The sequence below is a fragment of the Balearica regulorum genome, chromosome 1 (genome assembly GCF_011004875.1).
Source record: "Balearica regulorum gibbericeps isolate bBalReg1 chromosome 1, bBalReg1.pri, whole genome shotgun sequence".
In the NCBI taxonomy this organism is placed as follows: Eukaryota; Metazoa; Chordata; class Aves; order Gruiformes; family Gruidae; genus Balearica; species Balearica regulorum.
In genome coordinates, this window is record NC_046184.1 from 131,309,439 (window position 1) to 131,326,731 (window position 17,293).

The following is a 17,293-nucleotide window of genomic DNA, read 5'->3' on the forward strand; positions in this document are numbered from 1 at the left end:
CTGATAACGTCACACAGTACATTCCCATTTCCAAACTGAATAGTCTTAATTTTTAGAATGAACTTTGGAACCAAGTATTTTCCAGTTAATGTAGAAGCTGCTTTCCAAAACCAATTTCTATTATGCATTTTAAAATCCTCATTTCTCAAATTCTCCTTCTTAGTAAACTCATTTACCAAAAGCAAAAACAGATATGCCTTTTACACACTAAAATCTAGTTTTCTCACTGAAGAGCAGGAGCACTCAAGCAGATGAAGAGCCTATCTGGTTCATTCTCTTATTTCCGGCAGTGATCAGTAGTAGATGTGTCAGGCACCTATCTGTGAGGTAATTCTTCTACTAGTGTATCTTTCTACCTTCCAGCAATCAGTAGCAGAGGGACCTGTCTTCCTGGACCAAGTGTATATCTATCTGCTCTTTTGCTCAGAACAGAACGTCCCCTTTTTCAGATCATCTGCTAATACAGTGACCAGCACAGGTCCTCGTAACACACCCCTCCAAATATTTTGATAACAAGTAATTTGTTCCTACCTCCTTTTCTTATCTCTAATTAGTCACTAATTTATGAAAGGACCTTCTTTCTTGTCCCATGGCAACTTCCAGTTAATAGCGTCAGGAAAGAACTTACTCTTATTCGTTCATGTTGTGGTCATGACCAGTTTCCTTCATATAGGGGCTAGAATGACTTTTTGTGCAGATCCTCCTAGATTATCTTTTGGGAAAAAAAAAGGATTTTACACTTGCCACACCTATTCTTCCTGAGCTAAGGCCACTATAAGTGATAAGCTATACATCAAAGCTGGTTGTTTGGCAATTTCTTGTCTAAGTTCCTTTGAAATACCTGAGAGAATATTATCTGATTTTTATATTTGCACACTTCATTTTATGAATTTCTTCCAAGTTACCTTCTATTGACACTCAATTTGAAACACTTCCTGGGATTTACCTCCCATAAGAAAAAGCTCCAGGATAAGAACTTCCCAAACCCTTCCAATGCAAAGAATTATCTTATTTTTATGCCTTAGAGACTCTCCTCTTTCAGTGTGTTTGAAAAAAGGTTTTATTATTAGTTCTTATGCTCTTAGAAAGTTGGTCCTCAAAATCTTTGTGGCTTGCTATATAACAACTTTACATATAACTTGCTAGGGTTCATGCTTATTTCTTCTTCTCAAATGACTCCTATTTGCAGAACTTTTTTTTCTGTTGTTTAACTAGGCCTTTAAAAAGGCCACAGTTTTTGTAGCATATCACCAGCCCCTACAGAAATTTGTATGGATTACTACTGGAAACATAGCTGCAAAGCAATAAGGTAACTGCTGGGTGTGAGATTTGCCCAGCAGATCCATCATGCAATAGCTGTATGCATAGGCTTGCAAGCTTCGGTCTCCCACAGTGCAGTTGCTTCCCAGCAGCATTAATATGAAGTCAGTAGCAATGTATCAAATATTTATCAGCAGCTTCAGACCTGAGCACGTTCCTTCCACATCTCATGGGGCCTCTTCCCCTGCAAATCACACCAGCCAGCAGTGGAAGACTTTTTGTACTGTGCATTTCTTTGAATCTTCCCTCCTATTGCGCATCATTTTTAGGGCATGATTGCATTTGTACCTCTCTTTCAGGTAGGAGAGGGTTTTGTTCAGAAAGAGTCACCTAAATCCTTTTCCTCTTAGGAACAGTCCTAAAAGGACAGTGAGCAGCACTATCCGAACTTCAAGGTCAGATGCCAGCAGTACAAGAAGGTCAGCAGTTATGACAGAAAATACAATTGCCTCTGCACCCGTGACTGATCGGTTACATTTGACAGCTCTCTGCTTCGTGACACCGTTAGACACAGCGAGCATGAAATTTCGCTTCAGTGACTCCAGCCTCTCCTTACAGCTTTCTCTAATGTGCCATGGCAGAGAGGCTGAGGGAGCTGAATGCTGCTGAGACTTCAAAGGACCCAATATTAGAGAAGACATAACAGTGATAGTTCTCGTCTCATGCTGGCTGGGATTCCTCTCCATTCACACGAGACATCTGAGGCAGCAGTGGTGGCCGGTGCTTAGTTGAGCAGGAACAGGAGCTGTGACGCTCCACATGTACCTTGGAGCTGCAATCAGGTTGGGGAAGTCTGCCTCAAGCGCTCCCTCAGACGATCAACAAAAATGTGGCTGCTTTATGATGGCAGCCTTCTAATTAAGTTAGAGCGGTCTAGGCCTAAAACTAATTTTAATCAAAAGAACTGCTTAATTATCACACATGCTTTACAAATGAGGTCACGCAGACACAAAAGAATTTAAGTGAGTGGTTCAAAGCCAAATATTGTTTACAGAAATTAGTAGGAGCTACCAATACCAGCAGACCCAGATTGCCAGTCCTCTGCTGTAACCTCTTCAGCGTGATACATTCATTTTGTGCCTTTCAAAAACTACTTTTCTCTGAGACAAACAGAGATTCAGAAAAAAAAAGAGGAGGAGTCACTCAACGATTTTTGACACACCTGCCCTTGGCAACCGAGATCACAGAGGTTATGGCAGCCGCTTTCCAGACCCTGGTGGCACAGAACAAGATGGCTGGTTTAACTTCCAAAGCTAATAAGAGCTAGGAGAAGCGTCAGGGTAAAGATAATGCTGTTGTACACAGAAATACCGGTGTAGACATTTAAAGCCAAACAGAAATTTTTAATGCAAAGTCCCATTAAAGCAAATGGGAATGAACATCCAAATCCATATGTTTCTTTCAAAAACTCAGGTCTTTTACCTCATATGCTTCCAAACCAGGATTTATGCTCTCTAAAACAAACCAGTAACTAAAATTAGCATAAGACAGGTTGTATTGTACATATCAGATAATTTCATCAAACTATACAGGCAAGAATTTTAAGTTAACTACAGATATCACCCCTTGTCCTTGAAGGTATTGAACAAATCTGCTGGACACCACTTCTTAGGTTTTCTGGTCTATATCACAGTTTCCTCTAGTCACATTTATTGCTACATATTTGTTAATACTAGACGACTGAGTTACTATCACTTAAAGAGTTTATATTTATGGACGTATGTGTACACATGTTTTTGCTACAGAAAACAGAAACGTAAAGCTTTAATAAAAATGATTTAAGCTAGCATTTTCAATGGACAGAGTACTCACACAAGTAGTCACTGCAACTCAGCTGACACAGGGTAACTCATTAAGCAACAGTAATTCAAATTTGTGGGAGCCCTTGCTTTTCCAGCACTATCCTCTCACTTAAGATGTCTCACAGCTGAATTACCAGGTTTGAGCTTCTGATTTTCAGTCACAAACACACAAACTGTACAGATATTATCTGAAACTTGATACATGCATTTGCCAAACAGGCACTTTATAAGAAGGCTCAGAAGTCAGATACTCACTGATCTGGTTGGTAGATGCACTATAAAAAGCATTTACAGTAGTTGGGCTTGTGAACCACCTGTAGTAAGAGCAAAAGAAATCAGCTGTCAGTACACTTACACATCTTTATGAATACAATGAGCAGAGATAAAAAGTGAACTCAGGGAAGGAATAAAAAATGTGAAAGTCCTAGGATACATTAAAGTTTACATATTTTTCCATTTCCACACCTGCTACCTAGTCTTTCTAGAACATTGAAATCTATTGTTTAATGGCTTTAAGTGTATATAGTCAATGAATGTTCAACAGGAGCGGCTGTTAAGCTTCCTATTATCTAATCTGTTTTATTTCTAGACGACCGCTGTGCTCGTGGGGTACGCCGCGCTGACAAACTGAAGTTCACCCAACAGAGGCTGCAACACTGACAGTAGCTGTGCAACTCTCTTAGGTGTCTTTCAACCATGTGTAGAGAAACTCCCTCTTGAAATTAGAGGAGAGCATTTTGAAAAAACTGAAGGGCCCTCAGATGTTTTGGTGAGCAACTACTTGAACAATTAAGATTATGCCAGCAACATGAGCAGGCGCTTTCTGGGAACCTAAATTCAAAATAAACAGCTTCATGTTCTGTACCCTACACAATGAACATGGCTATCAGCGTGTTCATAAACAAATGGACTTCTTGCAAGGCAAAACAAATTTAAAAAGGAATATTAGCATTTCTTCTCACAGTTAGATGTCTCATACATAGTGGAGGGAAACCTAGATTTGAATAACAAATAGGATTTACAAATTTCCTTAGCCTAAGCTCATCTGTATTGACACTGGTTTCACCAATATGAGTGGAAAGTCTCAGCTGGCGTCAGCAAGATCCAAATCCCCTCTGAGTTCAGTGAGGCCAAGATTTCACTTTATGATTTTATAAGGAATAACTGAGATAAAAGAAAAGTAATAAAGATGATCAGAATTAGTGGTTAATTCATAATAAATTAGAAGCAACTCTAGTAAGTGTCCAAACAGGAACATCCTGATGTCTTTACCAATGCATTACTCAGAATTTTTGTAAAGCCAAATGAATGCAATGCAATTGCTTTGGAAAATTTCTTTCAGAGAAGAGATGGGAGCTGCAAAACAAAGAGTAAGACAAAGGAACATCTATCAGAACATGGAAAATGTGTGTCGTCAGTGACATTCACGTACACGATCTGTGCTTTAAAATAGCACCATCAAATGAATGAGTTATCTGCAGATCCTGACTGTTTTTCTGGCAACTGATGTCCTCACGTAAACTACACAACAAAGGGGAAAGTTTTAGAATGACAGCATTCTGTCTTTTATCAATAAATTAATCGACTTCTCTCATCTTCAAAGCCAAGCAGCTTATTTTACAATGCAGCAACTAGAAAAACTAACCAATGAAAGCAAAAGGTGATGTCATTTAAATATCTTAACTATCCATCGCATTATAGGCTCTAATTGCCACAGATAACTCTGTTTTGTTTACTAGGAGATTCTGAAGAGGAGGAGCAGGGTGAGTTGTTTTCTGATGTGTTTTCTGTTTCCTCTATAATAAAGAAATTAAATGTTAGAGGTAATGTAGTGAGATAATGGAAAATTGAAGAAAGAATGCTTATGGTGAGGGGATAAGGAAAAGATTAGGGGACTTAATTAACCACATTTCAATTTCATGTTTGTTCACAGTAGCAATCAGCTGAACCGTTTCGAAGGATGCAAGCCAGCCACTTGTGCGATGGGACCTGCTCTCCAGGCTTAGCTGTAGCTCTGGAGGACTCTGTCCCTTTTTTGACAAGGAGAAAACCCATCTGAAAGGGAGTAATCTGAAACACTCAACACTTTAAGTTAGATTTTACTGTAAGTTTGAACAAAGACACATAGCGTTGTGACTTCCACCTCACCCTGGTGCCTTGTTCTGCTTACTACAGCCTTTCTGTTCTCTCGAACAGCAACTTTTAAGCATGAAAAAGGCTTCCGGGACAACAAATCCTCCCTTTTTGCAAATCCTTCTTAGAGCGAGTGTCTTAGAGTGCCTCTCATCTCCAGTCACAGGATCAAGGGCCTGAGACAGATAACAGATACTTCAAAACAAGCTAATGTGCTTTGCTCTTCTCCCCATCCTCTTTGCTGCTGCAGCCCCAGGGGCTCACTGCAGGTAGCTCAAGATAGGAACCACCACGAACAGAGGTAAAAGAGCTCTTCACTGACAAGCGGCACCTCTCTAAAAGTACAAGTTTGCACCCATTTTTATTGGGTGAGGAGCTAAGCAGTGATGCACGTACTTGTCACCACAGGAGTACCTCACTCAGCCCAAGAGCAACTGCAAATGGTGTTGCCATTTGGTCTGCAGCTACCGAGGAGGACGTCACACCACTGCTGGCCATGCTTTCATACCTGTAAACTCACAGACTCGTAGCTCATAGACTAGCTGCCAAGACTCATCACAACATCTCAGTCTGAGATTGCTTCTTCCTTCATGATCTACCACTGCAATAACAGAGTCCATCCTGCTTCCTGAGTCAGCATGAGCCAAAGACCGATAGCAGCCTCGATTTTCTCACTGTAAAACTGAACTGAATTCTTTATGAGTCACTCTTTCATAATGAGGCTTCAAGAATGACCCTGTATGAAGTTTGTTATGTTTTTAACAAGCTAGGAAGAAATGTAGCAGCCATACCAAGGAGTAAGGAAGAACAAGAGTTCTCTAGTGACAAGTATACTGCTGAATTTCATATTTGATGTTTAAACACTCGTCAAGGAGCATATTAACACTCCAGCATTTTGTTGTACCATTCTGAGCCACTCTCAAAAAGATTTAGAAAGCATTTTCCACAAAAGAGCAGAAATAACTGAGACTGCTTCCATTCAGGCTAGCAGAACAACTTCACCTCTCATCTGTCATCCTCCTTCAGTGAGCTCCTTGAAATGACTGACCCTTCAGTGACAGACCTTAACTAATAACACATCAAATTACTATATGAAGGCCTGTAATAAATAGCTGTCGCTGTTAAATTTTAAGGGGAAGCAAATTCAAAAATAGCGCTCTCATTCCTATTTGAAGTCAGGATGCCTGGGCATTTGCTCTAGGTCTGGTTACAAAGTGCATTTGATGTATTAGCAGAAGGACAAAAAAAAAAAGACAGGCATAACAAATTCTAAGCTCTTATTAATTACAAACTAAATAAAAAGATATCTAGAATTGTTTACACTTTTCCCATTTGCTATTAGCATGTGAAAAAAGCTTTGAATGATGTCCTGTAACATTACCTATCAACTACTACAGCAGTCAAAACCTAATGCTGCAGACTTGACACTTGTAAGTTTGAGATTTCTCTTGTAGAAATAAAATCCGAAACCTGTACTGGGATAGCAAGTGGGACATCTACTCTCTTAGGTTTTTGTTTCTTCAGGCTACAATTTTCTCCACTGTATCTTCCTTTCTGAGTTGAGTATAGCGTGATACATTGCCAGTCCTGAAGAAGGGTGACAGGGAACATTTACCATGCAGGGAAAAGTTTATTAATTTATTTAATTCTCTACAAAGCACAAACTGAATTTGCAATTTGTTCTCTCAACTTTTTGAGTTAGAAGTAATCATTCAGGTGGAGCAGAATTTGGTGTTCAATGTCCCAAGTAAGTGGTTGTTTTTTTTTTTAAATCATGTAAGTAAAGAAAATGAGCTTGTGAATGTAGAATGCACTTAAGCTGGTTAGAAGTGAAAGGTCCTACAGAGTTGCTAACAAAGCTAGAATCTGGAAAATCTCTTCTCAAGAAGGGACTACAAAGAAAATCTTCTAAGGGGGAGGCAGTCTTCAAAGTGACTTTCAAAAGTTTATCTCCTCTTCTCCTGTTTAGTCTGTTTTATGTGTTTTCCTGTGTAGAAACAGAGGATTAGCCTCCCAGGTCAGGCTGCCATGTCTCCCCTCAGGGCTGGGCAAAAAACTGGGATGATAAGGCTGGGCCCAGCCTCCAGTGCTACATCACTGCTTAAAATGAGGTTCAAAGACCAGGAAAAGGCTCCAGGAGGCTCCTTTCCAGCCTCTCCTCTCCAGGACAGGTCCACCCACAGGATTTCTGAGTCCTCCATCAGCATCTCCCCAACAGACAACAGCCTGCCCAGTGTCTTTCATGGCTGCTTTTCCCTTTTTGCAGAAGGAGCTTTTTCACTGTCCTTGATGGCATCCAACCCAGCACCTCTCAGAGCTGCTCTCCCCTGCGGCAAACCAAGAGCCAGGGCTTGCAAACAATAGTGTGTGGTCAAGAAACTGGAATAAGTCCTGGGGGAGACCCAAGAATCTTCTCATAGTACACTTCCCGTGTCATTTTATAGGGTTACTAGATGCCTACATCTCCAGCATTGAAGGTTGAGTGAAACATGAAGAAATATTTGGCCAGATCTAAAAATCTTTGTGGAGATGTCCTGACTTCAGAGGAGAAAGGTTAATAATAATGAAGTGGTACGCCCAAGAAGTACTCTGATCCCCTGCTATTTGCAAGTATGATATCAGTGTTAAGAAGGATAGACTCAGTCACTGTTAAAAAGGTGGTGGTGGGGCTGTGTTTATATATATATATATACACACACACGCACACACATATACACACACCTGTGCATGTATATTTATACGCATGAATGTATATGGTTCCACGGATGGATAAGCAAATGCCACTAAACCCCTGATTCTCCTTTATCTCTCCCTTCCACGTGGCCACCACTTCCCCATGCCTTGCCTTTCACCTCCCTCTGCTCTAGTCGTGTCTCACGTGGATTATTACAATTGTCTTCAAGCCTGGTCCCCTTCCTCCCACGCTCCCCGCTTCCAGCCTCGCCTCCTCCATTCAGCCCTCTCAATCCAGCCTGTGCTGTTTTGCGCATCATATTCCTCAGCTCCTGCCACAAATCCCTTTCGTACGTCTCCTCCTGATACCTGAGCACTTTTTGTCTTGTTTGATCGAACCAGCTGTGAAGATGATGGCCATCTCCCCAGCTGGCATCCAAAGCGGGTGTTGAGGACAGCAAGTTGCACCTCCTGCCACTGCGGTGCCCGCGGGGGAGCCTGGCCCTGGGACCGGCAGAGCAGGTGGCTCCGGCGCCCTGATGCCCCATCACAGCTTCTTGGTACCAGCTGGGCAGGTACGTGCCCCCATCCATGCCCCGAGCAATCCCTTGCCTGGCTGCCTCCATGCTCCTTTTTCCTGTAAGGCAGACAACTGCGAAGGAGGGAGGGAGCAGAGGAGAGGACAAAGAATTTCAATAATTACTCCTGCTTTGGGAGATTTTTTTTCCTCTTTTTAGATTACAAAATTGTTGAATTTCCAGAATAACTTATTTCCACTTTGATATCCACATTCCCCCTTGCTTTATCAAATTCCTTTGCCTTGTACCTCCCAGCTCCTCTGTCTGTCCCCTGTTCGTGTTTCACTGGTGCTTTGAGTGAATCATCATTTTGATTTTCCGTTTAGCTGACTACGCTGAGGAAAGTGAGTCCAGTTTGAAATAATATTGCTGAGAAATCTGGACTGTCTGTAAATGAATAAAGTGTTTTACCTCTTTAGGGTAATATTACTTTACTAGCTGGTAACTTTTTTCCTTAAACCCTCATTTTCTTATTTATCTATTTCAGTCCACAACCTGGACCACCTTATAATATCTATCTCTAAATATAAATGCTATGCTAAAAGCTACTGAACTAAGGAAAAGAAGAAATGAAGCAAACCGAAACAAAACCCCAAGGGTCATTCTCTATTAACACAGGCTTCGTGTAGACCAAAGAGTTGTGGAGTTCTAGGAAATGTAAAAGCATAAAGAACAAAAGCGAAAGCAATAACGAAAGCGAAAGCAAAAACGAAAGCGAAAGCAAAAACAAAAGCGGGAAAGGGGGAAGGGAAATAAGTCAGTAAAGACATGATGAAGTATTCAATCTTGTAGTGGGCAATTGGCTAAAACCTTCATTTTCTAAGCATGCCCACTTGATGTGACAGTTCTCAGATTACAGCCCTTGAGGCGGACAGTCAGGGATTAGCTGCCAATTAATTTCTTTACAGGGGAGATTTCCCACACGGTCTGCGTTAGAGATGCCGCAACACTGTTCGCAAGGTGGAAGGATCTCCGTTGCTACAGAGAGGCAAGTGTTACTTCACTGCTCTCATGGAAAGTGTTGGTCTGAAGAGAATATACTGTGGCGATCTAGCCCCGGCACGCAGGGCTGCAGGAAAGCCCACACAATCATCCCCTGGGATTAACCATTGCCGTGTCAGAGAAAGGTGTGGCGAGATGGAAAAATTCACAATTAAAATTTAGCTATAAACAACCCCTTGAAAATATGGGGCCACATTACAACGCTCTAACCAGGAACAGCCTGTGCCCGTCCTGCTGACGTTATCTACCTGCCTCACGGACAGCCCTGAGCCACCCCCGAAACAAGGCGCCATTCCGCTTGAGTGGGAATTTCTGGAACCCTAAGGAAAAGCCACCACAGAAGCTAAGCAGCAGCACTGATTTCAGAGTCTCTGTGTAAAAGGAGTCATTTTTAAGTAGCATGATTAGACTAATTAAATTCTGTTTAGGTTTTAATTTGCACTTTAAGGATATGATTACCCACCAGTAAGAAAAGAGACCGATTCTCTCATGTATTTGATGACAGTATGTGACAAATTGCACTCTCACGTTTACAAATAAATAAAAATAACATATGTAAATTAAATTATGTCTTATTCCATATCATTGCTATCAACAGCAGGTAACTAACAATGCTGATTACTATTACTAGTAATCATAATAATAACAACATTATCTCTTACTAATGGTTCCATTAGAAAATTTATTTCATAAATCCCTGCCGCACCATTTCAAATTCTAACTGTGACCAAGAGACATAATCCATTTTTAATTGAGATCCAATTACCCCTTTTTTCATTAAATTAAAAGTTAAAGCTGCAAGCATATGATTACTGTGCATCAGAATAGAGATACCTAGAACTTACGAGAAAAATACTCACAGGAGTTTCTGAATAACTGGGGGGGGGTTTGCCCATAGGCTTTTTGTATCATGATATGTCGCTGTGTCTCTAATTCTATTCAAACATAAATAATATAAATGAAAATACTGATAGAAGATTATGTAAATTTGGCTTTTGTCTACTCACTCTGTTTTTGGAACTTCTTTTCTAAGCCAGTAGAAATCAGATTGGGCTGCGTATTTACGAGTTTGCAACACATTGCCAAAATAGTCACTTTCTGTAAACTTCAGCTGTATAGATAAAGCACAGGTATTTTTAAAGCATGTCCAAAGAAACAAAAGCTGACATAAAACAATCAGAACTTTTATTTTAAACAAGGTAATCACCTAATTTTTTAGCTGTTATCAAAGCAAGTTAAATTTTCACACTTGGTAGGAAGAATAAATATTTTGCGAGTTTAGTTAAAAACAGTGGCTGAAGAGTTCTACACAAGGGATTGGGACTGGAATAGCTTTTCCCTGTGCAGAGAGGAGCTGAGGAAATCAGAAGTACCCAACAATGAATTGCAGACTGCACATTTCTATGGCTATTATTGACGGCCTCTTTTCCAGGAGGAAATAGGTCTACTTTTATTTTTAAAAGTGAATTTTAAAACCACTTTCAAAAAATAGAACAAAGCCCCGCTTTTCAGTTTGTTTTACATTTTATTACAAATACTTTGTACTCTGTGCCCTCCAAGGGTTCTGCCACTGCTTTCTGACTGTCTCACATTAAATATTTACAGACATAGGGATCCATGCTTCTATAAGCCTCCGAATCTAATAGCAACACCACCCCCCCACCACCACACACAACTAACCATGCAAGAAAAAAGGATGTTAATAGTTTATAAACCCAGCTGATATCCCTGTCACCAGTTTCAAGCAATGCTAGGACTTGTGAGGAACTTGCACTTCAGACGTATACTATGGTTTTGCAACTGTGATTAACAAGTGTTTTTCACTAGATATTACCATTTGACTGGGCAAATAATTCCATACACTGAGTGATAAAGTTGGTCATGTCCTCCATCTCATTACGCTGTCTTCGTAGCACCATCTCACCCTACTCTTTCCAGTTCTTCAAAGTTGACGGACAAAGAACTTCTTCAAAGTTTTCTCAATAAATTATGCCTCTGTTTAGTGTTTGTTCATGTTCTCTGGCAAAGATGACTGTCACTCTTGTATTTTACTGGTTCAGGACTGAATTTGTGATTCTACTTTGCCTGTGTCTTTCAGTAATACAATTTATCACATGCATCCAACAGTTGCGCCTTTGGAAAATGGTAAAATATATTGTTCTTCATCATCTGCCTTCTTTAGTCAGGCTGACCAGCTCCTGGGTCAGGAAGGAGTGCCCCCACAGTACCCTTGTCCAGCAGCCAGCACAGTAGACCTACACATTGGTTAGGACCTCTCAGCACAATTATAAGCAGCAATCATGAGTAAAATTCATAGCCTGGAGAGATGAGGACAGCTTATACAGGGCATCATAAATTGTGATATTCTGAGGAAAAATGCGTTAGTGTTTTTGAAGACCATAACTTTGAGGAGAAATGTTTTGTTTTGTTTTTATAACTAAGTGCAAAATGTATGACAGTATACATTTAACCTTTAAAATGCTTAATAGCAGGAAGGTTCTTTGCACCCAGGCACATTTTACTCCCAGCAGGCCTCGTGGTCATCTCTCTTACACACACCAGCATTAACAATTTAGACATCAGAGCTAGCGTACTTAATTCAACATCTAAAAATAACCAGGCAAACAGAACTCCAGATGCATGCCAAACAAAAGAGGAGCTTTGATTTTTAGACAGCAGCGAAACAGAGCAAAGAATGGCTGTAATATGTAAAAGAAGAAAGCTGCAAGTCTGACACTTACTGTTTTGATGTCTTCATTAATATATGTGTCATTCATTATAAACTGAGGGTAACCCACTTTTGCCATAACTGCTTTTGCCTTTAAAAAAAAAAAAAAAAAAAAAGAAAAAAAAAAGTGTTGGCAGATATAAGCATTTCTCAGCATATGGGGTTTTTTTTTTCCCCATTCTGTTTCCACTTTGTATTATTATGCCTCCCTGAAGGCATCCTAATTTAACTTCAAACCAACTTGCCTACAAGGTAAACTTGGAGCCGCAAATGAGCTTTGCGTCACAACGTGGAGGGTCCAGGTTCTGTTGTCGGATTATCACAGTGGGCCTGTTGTTGCCTGCAGAGCTTTTGCAGACTTACAGCAATCTGTTTGAGTGCAAAATCTTAACAGCTGATTTTCCGTACCGGATTTTGTGTTAATCAGATGGTCAAATGCCTGCTTTTACAACGTTTTCCAAAAGACAACAGTAAATGGCCCATTTCGCTATGGTGCAGTAACTGGTACACATCCAACTGTTAAAATAGATTTGATACACAGATATCCACGAATCTGGGTCCCAGCAAGTGCAGACTGGCATATTTCCATTGAGGGTCACTTCTATTTACACCTGAGGACGGTTGCACACTTTTCTGAGGGACACTGTATTTTCCTAAAACCATATGTCTAATCTTTGTTTCATTCTCCACTTTCATCTCTCTACTTTGCAGCCTTTGCCCTTAAGGTGATAAGACAAGAGACTTCCCTTTTCATTAACTTTTTTTTTTTTTTTCCCTCTTTCAGTCATGACTTGGTCCCAGTGTTTATGCACAATCTGTGTAAAGACTCTGGTGTGAAGCGATAGTAGCTGTAGATGAGTATTCCTGCTTTGTAAATCATGGTGTAAGTATATAAACAGCCTTAGTAATGTCTCCACAAAAAACACCAGCAGGCCACCCAGCCACCCAGAATCTCTCTGGAAACAATATATTTCCAGAAGAAAAGCAGAAGGACACAAAAAGGATAAGGCGACATACAAAGAAGTGAAATATGACAAGTCCATGGAATAAATTAAAGCCACGATGGACTATGATAGCACAAAGCCACTTTTTGTATGTTTTTGGGATTTCGGGATCATGAATGTAATTCATCCTTGAATCTCTGGAATTCCCCCCACCCCTCAAAAAATGCTCCTCTGGAAATTTTTTCTTCGAACTCAAGTGTCTAAACCCCAATGAACATTGCAGGATATGAAATGCAATAAATGGATTGGCCTTTAAACCAACCGCAGCCATACGAACTCTGCATTCTGCTCACTGTGAGCAGAGCCCGGACCTCTCTGGGGGCCCACCGACTTCTGTTTCCCTCTTGCTGCACTGGGTGGATGTTCAGGGGAAAATTCCCCTTTCTCCACAATGAAATACTTGTCCCCTTCTTCCCCTCCACAGCGTCTCAATACAACAGGGGGCCCTATGACAGCAAGAATTAGAAACCTCTGTTCCACGACTGTGTGAAGGAACCTGTTGGAGGACTGCCTCTGTTTAACCAAAATTATTTTGTCTCCTCTTTTATTTTCAAGAAGAAAGGCTTCTTTGCTTCTTCAAACTCCTTCAATTTCTCAATCTCATTTCCAATCCAAAGACATAATCCTCCATTTGTGACATCACAATTAATTGTGGTTGAGATAATTAAGATGTCACAAACAGAAGATTACAACTTCAGGTAGAAAATTAGCAGCAGGAGCAGATGAACTCTTAAGCAAGAAAGATCCCATTGTCATGCAAATATCCCTAGTGATAAAATAAACAATGGAAGACAAATGCTGAACAGGAAACATGAAATGAGCCAAATTAACTCACAACAGAATGTTTTCTCCTTTTTCCAAAAGGTAGAGCAGCCTTTCAAGATATTTTAAATGCCTAAGGGGATAAAAAGTGGGGGGTAGGGAGCACAATTCATCTGCAAGTTTGCATATAATCAAGAGCACCTATTTTTTTTCCTGGTGGTATTGTCAGGTCCAGCTGACTGAACTTTGCAAGGAAATGAAAATTTTCCATTTTCCATTGCAAATGTTTCAATCCTAGTTGTTATACAGTCTTGAGAAAGCAAGGAGTAAAAGCTAAAGCTGATGAGTTTTGTAAAGTCAGCTGCTTAAACAAGTTCAGTGAATCTCAAATGTTCTGCATGTGTTCCAGAGTACCCATCTGAATCACTTAGAGTAGTTTCTGTGTTGAATCTACTTAATTGAGCCCCTTAGCATTTTGATTAAACAGATTTAATTTAAAAGCTAACTTATATGATGAAGAATAAACCCTTTAAAAAAATTATAATGCAACTTGCAAAAAATCAACAGGGGCTTTAAAAAAAAAAAGTAAGGATTAACTGTGTCAGTACACTGTCATTTCACTAATGATTTAGCCAGTACAATGTTGATCAAAAATTGTTGATCATATTTTGGCACATAAAAGAGCTGTTTTGGCTTTGAGCTATATTATATCCTTTAAAACCACTCAATTTCTAGACTGCCTTCCAAATAAAAGCAAATAAAGTTATGCCTCACTGGCTGTAAATGCAGAGGACTATGAAGCCAACCTAGATCTGGCAGTGCATCTTTCCTGAAAGAAGCAGAGACGGAGCCTGCCCTCAAACCCATGGTGCTAGCTGTCTGGTTGTGACCACAATATGTCTATCTCCACTTCACCACATGGACATTTTGGGGTCTTTGTGGAATACAGAATCATAGAATAGTTTGGGTTGGAAAGGACCTTTAAAGGTCATCTAGTCCAATCCCTCTGCAATAAGCAGGGACATCTTCAACTCGATCACATTGCTTAGAGTCCCATCCAACCTGATCTTGAATGTTGTCAGGGATGGGGCACCTACCACCTCTTTGAGCAACATGTGCCAGTGTTTCACCACTCTCACTGAACACGTATCTGCCACATCCATCTCAGTGTCTTCTTCCATAGCAGCCCACAGAGTAGCAGCTTGGAACGGCTAGGTTTTTTCCCTTTTAGACCCCATTCCTTAACCAAACATCTTCAAGGGTGAGGATGATTCATCCAGCCTCCTTAATAGCAGGTCTGACATAGGTTGACCTAAATATCACATATAATCTATAATGTCATAGATAATCTATAATTAATATTTAACATTAATTTTATACTTTAGAGACACTTAAATCCTTTAGTCTTGTGATGACCCTGCTGCATTAGAAAAGGGAGATGGGAAGAGTTCTCTCAACCAGACTACCTCAGGAGAGCTGGGCTCACTTGTCAGGTCACACATACTCTTGCTTTCTGTCTTTGACAATTGACGTCATGAGCTGAAGATTTCCCTGTACAAGGTAAAAAAATGGTCAGGCACTACTAAGATACTTTGTTTTAAAGCCTATATAAACCTCAAGTAAATAACAGAGTTTGTCTCAAAGATCTTTTTGAAAGTAAACTCAAAAGGTAAGGCTGCTCCTAGTACTTTGATGTTTTACCAATGGCTAAAGCTGTCTATTTTCTAAGATATATAGATATATATGAAAGATGTTATTTTATTGCATTTGTTACTTAGAAGTTTTTGCCACAATATGTGTGTTTGAGAAGTCTGAGCAAGAGACACAGACAACTATATATTCTGTAATGACTAAACTCTGAGGTAGACCTTACTAGCACTCCTAAGACCTTACTACCACTGTAATTCTGATACCTTCTTAAATGTTCCACCAGTCATGTAGGTTAACAGATTCAGAAAAGTACACGCTTTGTTACTACACCACCAAGTTCATTTGTTATTAGAATACGTAGGTACATGCTTAAACACCATTACAAAGCTTCTGGGCCATCTAAAATCACAAATGAACAATATCCTTTAAGAGCCTTTATAAGAACATCTAGAACAAGAGCTGAAGGAGAACAAACTGGTACAAGGTTGTCATGTGCAATCCATGTCTTGCTATACATCTTCTCCCAGAAAAGGAATGTGTCTCAAATTGATCCTAATGGTATGTAAAATGGGGCCAAAAATTTAGTGGTGTGCCATGCTCCCCTGAGATCCTACTGAGCTAGTGGCCCACAGCCACCTTATCTCCACCATGAAGCACATACTGGTGTGGGAGGAATAGAGGAATAAGCTTGCTTGATCTGAAGAAGCAAGTGCATGTCTCTTTTTGAAGGACTCCCCCCCAACATCCTGACTCCAGCCTAGGATGAGGTCCAGGCCCATGCAGCCCATGCAGGCACTTCGGGCAGGAAGCGTGGGTGGCAGGCCAGAAGGCTGTGGCACACCAATAAGTTCCCTGATGCTGACAGTGAAGGACGTGTGGCATCTGGTGGAGGGGACTGTTTCCTATAGCCAGAGCAAAACCCGCGAGAGGACCTAGGAAGCCCTCTGAAGTCCTCGGGAATCCTTCCAACTGGGATTCCTCCCAGGGGCTTTGTATCAGGTATAAACCTGTTCAGCTGAGCCCAGCACACAGACCAATTTATTTACACAACAGACAAGTTAGAAAGCATTGTGTTAAGAGCAGGTTTCTAAATTTGCGTGTTGGAAGTCTCTTGCTTCCTTGGCTATCTTTTCTGTTCACTTGAGTAATATTTAAGAGCAGTTCAAAGACTCTTTACTCATACAGCACAAGAAAGTGGAAAACTCTTCTATGACTGGCTTGCTCTTTGATAATGAAGTCAGTATTTTCCCCTTGATAAGATTAAAAGTATGTTTAAGAGACCAGCCTTCCAGGAGGCATGCGCACACATACTGGGAAAGCAAATGAAATGTGACAAATGTACAGGAACCAACCATGTGGTAATTGCACTTGAATCCGCCGTAAACGCACCATGCACAACTTTTTATGGCTTAAAGGCTCATTTAATTCCTGTCTCTAATTTGCATATTAAATAACCACGCGTAGAGGGAGAAAAGGGGTGATAGGGTATTTCTCCCAGCTATTGTTAAGTACTCAGACTACCTTAGGCTGTTGGGTAAATTAAGAAAACTCATCTCCGCAGGCTTCGTCTCCTGCCACGGAAAGAGCGAGGCTCTTGCAGGAGGTGACGCAGAGCATCGACATGCTTTAGAGTAAGTCACG

General features: G+C 40.5%; 1 protein-coding gene across 1 annotated transcript in view; it reads right to left on the minus strand.

Annotated features, from left to right (window-relative positions):
- PHEX (phosphate regulating endopeptidase X-linked) overlaps positions 1–17,293 on the minus strand; it is a 110,086-nt gene that overhangs the window by 26,304 nt on the left and 66,489 nt on the right. The window contains exons 13-15 of the mRNA XM_075775052.1: positions 12,250–12,327; positions 10,516–10,619; positions 3,378–3,436 (exon numbers count right to left, since the gene is read on the minus strand). Of these exons, the coding sequence (XP_075631167.1) occupies positions 3,378–3,436; positions 10,516–10,619; positions 12,250–12,327 (241 nt within the window). The remainder of the gene's footprint in view (positions 1–3,377; positions 3,437–10,515; positions 10,620–12,249; positions 12,328–17,293) is intronic.